General features: G+C 53.0%; 1 protein-coding gene and 1 non-coding gene across 2 annotated transcripts; both read right to left on the minus strand.

Moving 5' to 3' along the window:
• Window positions 1–32: 32 nt before the first annotated feature.
• On the minus strand, window positions 33–105 carry Trnak-cuu. The gene has a single exon. It is a non-coding gene; the product is annotated as a tRNA-Lys (tRNA).
• A 32-nt stretch (window positions 106–137) lies between these two features.
• Window positions 138–5,403, minus strand: LOC105555852. Its single transcript, XM_012002896.1, has 6 exons — window positions 4,774–5,403; window positions 4,320–4,672; window positions 3,723–3,863; window positions 3,113–3,363; window positions 918–1,096; window positions 138–808 (listed from the first exon to the last, which is right to left on the minus strand). The coding sequence occupies exons 1-6, from the start codon at window positions 5,401–5,403 to the stop codon at window positions 722–724; spliced, it is 1,641 nt and encodes a 546-aa protein (XP_011858286.1). The 3' UTR covers window positions 138–721.
• Window positions 5,404–7,821: the final 2,418 nt, after the last annotated feature.

Here is a 7,821-nt window from a genome sequence, read left to right on the forward strand (position 1 = left end):
AAAAGAAGAGAAAAGTTCGTCGCAAAATTTGGCGCCCAACGTGGGGCTCGAACCCACGACCCTGAGATTAAGAGTCTCATGCTCTACCGACTGAGCTAGCCGGGCAGGTGGTATAATAAAATGGTCCAAATCGCATTACTGTCCAAATAATGCATTACAGAAATTGTATTACAAAATTACTATTATGTGTGTGTGTATAAATATAAATAATACATGTATACACATACATATAAATTGTGTATAATTTACATAATTCGTTGTTATAAGTTGCGTATATAATAAAATATTCGTGGCGTTCGACGAAACATGCCTTTTCACGCTTACACGATGGAATAGAAGTGTGAAACAAAATGAGAAACTTGTTAAAAAAAAACTCGGATTAGCGACTCGACGCGTAAGTAATTTTCAACTGCAAGTTCTCGTTGTAGAATTAGGCGGCTCGGCACGCTTTTATTTACACATGAGTTTTTCGTTGTACTTTTTCAAATTTATATATTGTGATAGCTTCAAAAAGTGCATTTTTGCACATCGTGTTTAAAATCCGAAACAGAAATAAGTTCGATTCTTGTAATATTTTGTTAAAGTCAATTTTAGTTATTACATTGGTGCTCAGCCCTTTTTGAATACCCCCGTTAGAACAATGCCTCTACAAAATGACCAACTTTCTGTAGAATCATATTGAGGTATCATAGACACTCACCTTGCCTCGAGCTGTAAGCCATCAGAAAATCTGCGTGTCAGTTTCAGTTTGTCTTAGAGTGCGGGGAGATATTTTAATACCACTGTCGGCTGCTTCCCCTCTGCAAGCCTAAACAAAAAGCCAGACGGAGTAAGCGAGCTGGATAAAACCAAGCGAAAATATATCGGAACATGTCAATAATTTAAAAATAGAACGGAACTGGAAAATGTTGTTTTACCTGGATGAAGAACAGCTTAGGCTTGCCCGCGAGCGATGTGCATTTATCAGCGATGAAGGGCTTCCAAAGCACGTCGACTTGGTAAATGGCGTTCTTCGCGCATATCATATCGTGCTCGGTCTCATGAGTTAGCACAATGATGCAGAGACAGTCATTATCCGTATGATCGAGCTTGCTCACTGTAATAATCAAACATTCGAATTTTAATTGCAATACCAGTCTTAGGGGCGTAGCTCTCAAGGTTCCCTCGACAACTCTAGTAGCACAATATATTGACGCAATATTGGAAAATAATGTAAGAGCCTAGTATTCCGAATATTGGTCCAATATTGTAAGATGGACGCCTTCTCTTATTTAGCCAATATGTCTATTTAACAATACTGGTTTAATATTGTCTCAATATTAGACCAATATTCTTATTACATTGTTAATTATTGGCCAATGCGCTTTCAATATAAATCTAATATTGTATAATTATTATTGTGCAATATTTATATTTATTCCATGGCCAGTATTGGCTTTACTTTTCACTTTTCGTTTGGCAATATCGACCAGTGCATTTCTAGTATAACCAACATTGGACCAATGTTTAGTCTGAAACGATTGCCTAATCGTGTTTCCCCGCGGACTGTGCTCGCCGGTGGCAGGGTTCGAGGGATTAGGTGAAAGCACTCGAAGACTGACTTACGGTGAAATAAAGACAAAAGAAACTATATTTAAATCAAGAAAACGTGGATACAATATATATATATACTTAATCTAAGAACGGTCGCGGGCGGACGGACGGACGGACGGACGCGGCGCGAGATGAAATGAGAATATGTACAGTGTGACGCGCGGTGAAATGAGATGAAAATAAAACGTGGGTGACGGTTCGCGGCGCGGTGAACGCGGAGGGTGATGACGGTGGATGACGGTTCGCGGCGCGGTGAACGCGAAATGTGATGACGGTGGATGATGGTTCGCGGCGCGGGAATCGGTCGCGGGTGGCGCGATGCCTAGACGGGAATCGGCTGGCTACTGCGGGTGCCGAGAAAACTCGGCGGAAGCGGAGTACCCTCCACTTCCCTGGTCCCTGTGAGCCGTTGGCCGATCTACGGTCAGGTAGCTGTGCCCGGGCCCGAGAATCCTCGGTCGAGGTGGAGAGCGCTCCACCCCGTGTGTGTCCGGGTACGGTGTGCAGGTAAGCACGCGTGCGCAGTGTCGAGAAAACTCGACCGTGCCGGAGTACTCTCCAACGCGGGTTTCCCACTGCTTAGCGTGCGACAGGAGTCAGGTCTTGAGACTTGCGGATGAGCGGCTGTTGCTCGGAAGCTCGTCTCCAAAGGAGTGATTTTTAGCGCTCGGTTTCCCCTTTTTATAGGGGCTAATTGACACGCTTTATTAGCCCGCTCGGGGTTGCGCGTGCGTAGCGGCGCGCGTTGCTCGCTCGGGCCTGGTCATCGATCTCCGGGGCTGTTCGTGGCCCCAGCTGATCGGCGCGTTCGCTTGCGGCCGCGACGCGCGCTCGGGCCCGCTCGGCGGTCTCCGGGGCCGTTCGTGGCCCCGGCCGAGCGGCGCGTCTGGCTCGCGGTCGCGACGCGCGCTCGGACCCGCTCGGCGGTTTTCGGGGCCGTTCGTGGCCCCGGCCGCGCGGTCGGCGCGCCGGTGTATCTGAGTCTTTCTGCGGCGCTATGCGCCCGCGTCTCGCCCGACGGATGTTCGGTCGGACGGCATCCGGCGGGTGGAATGCCGGGAACGGTGCATCGAGGGGTGCATCGTTACAAGTCAATGCACCGTGCTACTAGGGAAGGTTAGTAGCTTACCGAAGATGAAGTCAAACCAAAGTACCAATTTGTTTTCTGGTACAGTTTTATCCAGTTCGTTCTGGTACAGGATAAAACAGGGTTTAAGCCTAATTCACGAGAAAGAAGAAGCAATGTAATTGAATAAATATATAATTCATATTTTATGCGAGATTGCAAGGAAACTACACAGTCGAGATTGAAAAGGAAACGGATATCAATGTGTCGCCGCAAAATGTGATAGATACGCAGTAAACATCAGCTACCAGTAACATCATATCATTATTCTAATTTCCTCTTCAATAATGTAACTATTATGTGCAACATGTGTTACGTTCCACTTATATTATGGAATGGGAAATTAGAATATTGTTGTGATGTTACTAGTTGCTGTTCACTATCGTTTCTTACCGTCTTGTAACATACAAGCCATAACTTCGCTATGCGTGAAGTCATCGTAATCTTCCACGTCAAATCCAAGATTCCCGAAAGTTACTTCCAGTCTCTTGGCGTCCAATGATGAACCCTCCCGTTGGGAAAAATTTGTAAAGTCAAATCTCTCGTGATTGAAGATTATGCACTTGCCGCGATTTTTGTGATTCATGTTATAGCAATCTGCGTCCTTTGATACCGCCGTGTATACAACGGGTCCTTTGATGGTACTGAATAAGAAAAGGCGGAAAGAAACGGCGTTAAACGTTATCAATTAAAATATAAAACGTAATAAAAAATCTACAATTGAACGGAACACAATTGAAAATATGATCGATAATTGGAAAACGACATGTAACAGTAGTGAAATTAAATAGTTTATTTGTAAGTATTTAATGTTTTTCGATTACACGTTTATTAAAAATTGATTTTTTTATTTAATTCTAAATTAATATTATTTTCGCAGTAATATTTTTATTTCGTTACACTTTGTTTAGTTATTTCTCAATTTAATATCGTCATAAAAAGCCATCGAATTGCACCTCTTAGCTTCAGATCTGACCTATAAATTAATAATGCCTTTCCTTACCAAGTAGGATCTTTGTCTTTCGTTACTGGGACTGTGACTCTAGCGTCGATTGTGTCTATTTTTTTTCTCATTAGCTTGGGCTTGGGATGTTTCCGCGACAGCGAAACTGGCCGTAAAACTATCATACTGCTCTGCTGATATCTAAGAAAATTAACATTTTGCATCGGAAAAGAATTATATTCTAATTTTGCCACATTGTAAATTGCCAGAAAGATGTACACAAGATAAACGTAAATTTCAACTTTGTAAAAAAAAATCTGTAAAATTGAACTCACTAATTCTGATATTGTTTCGAGAAGAATTTCCGCGACCGGGGGCGGGGACAGCTGTGCGCGAAGTGCACCGCGGACCCGCAGTTCCAGCAGCGCTCCACCTGCCCCCACCGGTCGGTGCTCTCCGTTCCCCGGGCGATGGGTGGCGGGGCCTCCTTCGGCAGCTGCGGCAGCGGGCTTCAGCTCCTCTCCTGTCGAACCTCGCTCGCGGTTCGCGGCAGGGACGGCGGCTGGCGGGCGGCCGTCTCCGGCGGGGGCTCTTCTCGGCCCGCGGACCCCCCTCCGTCTGGGTGCCCGCGTCCTTGTAGCGCGTGGTCCGGCGCACCTCACTCGGCTCCGTCTGTGTCGCGGCGTCCTGGACGCGGGCCCCCGGGCGGTCCGCCTGGTGCCCCGGCTCCTGCGGGGGCTCGGCGCGGTCTGCGTCTCGGCTTCCCGTGACTCCGGCCAGTCGGAAATGGCCACATGGCCGGGACCGTCGGGCCCGCTCAGCTGGCGGACCATCTCCCCCGGGGAGGGCCTCCCAGAACCCGGGGTACTCCTGCAGTATCCACCGGTACAACGGGCCCCACCTCCGGTTGAAGGTGGCGCGGTCCTCCATCCTGTCGCGACGCCTCCCCCGGCGTTCTCTCGCCCGGTGACTTCGGCGGCGCGGGTGCGCGGCACGCTGTGGCTCTCGCTCTGCTATCACGGCGTCTATGGGACAAAGGGCTCGTTGTAGGGTTTGAGGTCCTTGACATGCACCTTGCCCGCGAGGGTCCCCGCCCGATCCACCAGCTCACGACCGTACGCGACAAGATCTTCGCGATGGTGTAGGGGCCGTGGAATTTGGTCGCCAGTTTCGCGGAGACATGCTGAGCCGCGGACGACAGTACACGCTGCCGCTTCAGCACAGGCGCGCCGATCTCGTATTGTCGGTCTCTTCTCCCTTTGTTGTACTGACGCGCCTGGGCCTCCCGCGCGGCCTCCAATTTTTCCGTCACCCATGCTTGCAGCGTGCGCATGCGCTCCATGCGTTGGCCCCAATCACCCGGTTCCAACAGCTCGACCTCGGTCGCCGCCGCCCCTGTGGGGTCGGCCAGGCCCACCGGGTCCGGTTCCCTCCCGAAATTCAGAAAGGCGGGCGTCGTTCGGAGGGAGATATGGTACGCGGAATTATAGGCGAAGCGGAACTCGGCCAGGTGGAGGTCCCACTCCCGGTGATCTCGCTCCAGGAACGCGGTGATCATTGTTTTAAGGACGCGGTTCACCCGCTCGACTGGGTTAGCCTGCGGGTGGTACGGCGGAATCGTCGAGTGGCTAATACCGTACTGGGCCGCGAGGGCCCCGATCTCCCTATTAATAAATTCCGTTCCGTTATCCGTCAACAGGACTCGCGGCGCGCCCCAGCGGAAAACGACAAGCTCCTCCATCGCCTCGCGTATCTTCTTGCCCGTGGCTTAACGGAGGGGACAGAATTCGATCCACTTGGTGGACAAATCTTGTAACACCAAGAGATACGCGTACCCGCTCTTACTCGTCGGCAATGGTCCCATTATATCGGCCGCGACTACGGTCCACGGAGCCTCGACCACCCTCCGCCCTATTAACCCGACCGGCACGGCTTATTCGACCTTCGTTCGTTGGCAGGTGTCGCACCGGCGTACGTATTCGGCGACATCGCGAAACATGCGCGGCCAGTGATACCGCGCAGCGAGCCGCTGATAGGTTTTCTCGACGCCGAAGTGGCCCGCAGGTGGGGTGTCGTGACTCACGAGGTCTCTCCGCGACGCGTCCGGCACCACCAGCTTCCACTGGTCGAGATCCTCGACCACTTCCGAGATTACCGCCCGTGGTCTCCGGGTATATAAGTGTTCGTCGGTGATCCTCCACCGCGGGTATCGACGCGGATTTTCCTCGACCGCGGCCGCCCGTGTGTCGTACCACCCGTCGCCCGTGATCGCGACCGCGCACCATTCCTCCTCCGTCTCGCCCACTCGCGACAGGGCGTCGGGCACGTGGTGAAGCGCGCCCTTCCGATGCTCGATGGCGTAGTCGCACTCGAGCAGCTCCAACGCCCACCGCGCCAACCACCCAGTCGGATTACGCAGGTTGTGCAGCCATCGGAGGCTGCTGTGATCGGTGACCACGGTAAATTTATACCCCTCCAGATACGGGCGAAACTTTCGAATGGACCAGATCACGGCGAGACATTCCTGTTCCGTGGTGGAATAATTCCGCTCCGCGTCCGACAGCGAGCGACTCGCGAAGGCGATCACACGCTCCATCCCCTCGATATTCTGGGTTAAAACGGCCCCCAGTCCCACGGTACTCGCGTCCGTCTGCACGGAGAACGGCACCTCAAAGTCGGGGCACGACAGCACGGGCGGGGAAATTAAACGGGATTTTATGTTATCGAAGGCGTCCTCCTGTTCCAACCCCCACTCTCAGCACCGGTTTTTCTTTAGTAGTCGCGTCAGGGCCTCCAGAAGCGTCGCGCAGTCCGGTATGAATCGCCGATACCACGAGGCCATTCCGATAAATCGTCGTAATTGTTTGACGTTACGCGGGGCCGGATATTCCACGATAGCGACCGTCTTTTCCGGATCCACCCGTAACCCGTCGTGTTGCACGAGAAACCCAAGATATTTCACTTGCGACCGGCAGAATTTGCTTTTATCCGGGTTAATGTAAGGCCGGCCTCGTGGATGCGACTAAATACTCGGCGTAGCCAGGCCAGGTGCTCGTCAAAGGTTTTAGTGACGATCACGATGTCGTCAAGATAGGCAAACGCGTGCGGCTCCATTTCGGGCCCGATCAGCCGGTTGAGCAAACGCTGGAAGGTACCGGGCGCTCCGGTCAGCCCGTACGGCATCCGCGTGAAATGGAAGAGCCTCTTCCCCGGCACGGTAAACGCGGTCAGCTCGCAACTGTTCCGTTCTAACGGAATTTGAAAATACGCTTGACTTAAGTCAATAGTCGAGATGTATCGGGCCGACCTTAGTTTGTCGAGAATCGCGTTCATATACGGCAACGGGTACGCGTCCTTCTTCGACACGCTGTTCAGCCGGCGAAAATCTAAACAGAACCGATACGTGCCGTTCGGTTTCTTAATCATAACAATCGGTGTTGACCACGCACTTCGCGACGGCTCGATTATCCCGGCTTCCAACATCTTGTCGACCTCGTAAATGGCCTCGCGGATCTTGGGCGATACCGGATAATACCGTTGTTTATTCGGCGCGTGATCCCCTACGTCAATCCGGTGTTCCGCGAGCGTTGTCGCCCTGGGGCGCTGGGGGTCCCCCTCGATCTCGCTTTTCAGGAGTTCCGACAGGCGGGCTTGCTGCCCCGCCGAGAGCGCGCATAGCCCGACGCACGTGAGTGGAGCTACCCTCGTTCCGTACCGCGCCCCGTCCCCCCGCGCCGCTGGGTCGGCGGGATCGCCCGCGTCCGCGACACGCGCCCCGTCCTCCGGCGCGGCCACCCCCCCGTCCCTCGGCGGCGCCGGCACCACGCTCGCCACGGTCCCGGTGGCGGCGCTCTCGAAGGGCCGCCCGCCCGCGGACTCATCCGTGAACCGCCACGTGCCCGAGGCGTAGTCCACGACCAGGCCAAAGGCCCGCAAAAAATCCATCCCGAGGATGCACGGCAACGCCAAGGTGGGCAGAGCGTGCACGCGCATCCCCCGAGTGCGCCCTTCCACCGTCACGGGCGCCTCCACCTCCCCCGCATGGTTTGGTTGGTCGCGGTGGTCACGCGCATGATGTAAGGATACAAGGTGTAGCGTTGCGCATAATGGCGGCCGATGAATAAGAGAGCCAATCACATTGTGTCCAGGATGCAGCGCC

Source organism: Vollenhovia emeryi, unplaced genomic scaffold, assembly GCF_000949405.1.
Source record: "Vollenhovia emeryi isolate VEMERY1.0 unplaced genomic scaffold, V.emery_V1.0 DF940638.1, whole genome shotgun sequence".
Taxonomy (NCBI): domain Eukaryota; kingdom Metazoa; phylum Arthropoda; class Insecta; order Hymenoptera; family Formicidae; genus Vollenhovia; species Vollenhovia emeryi.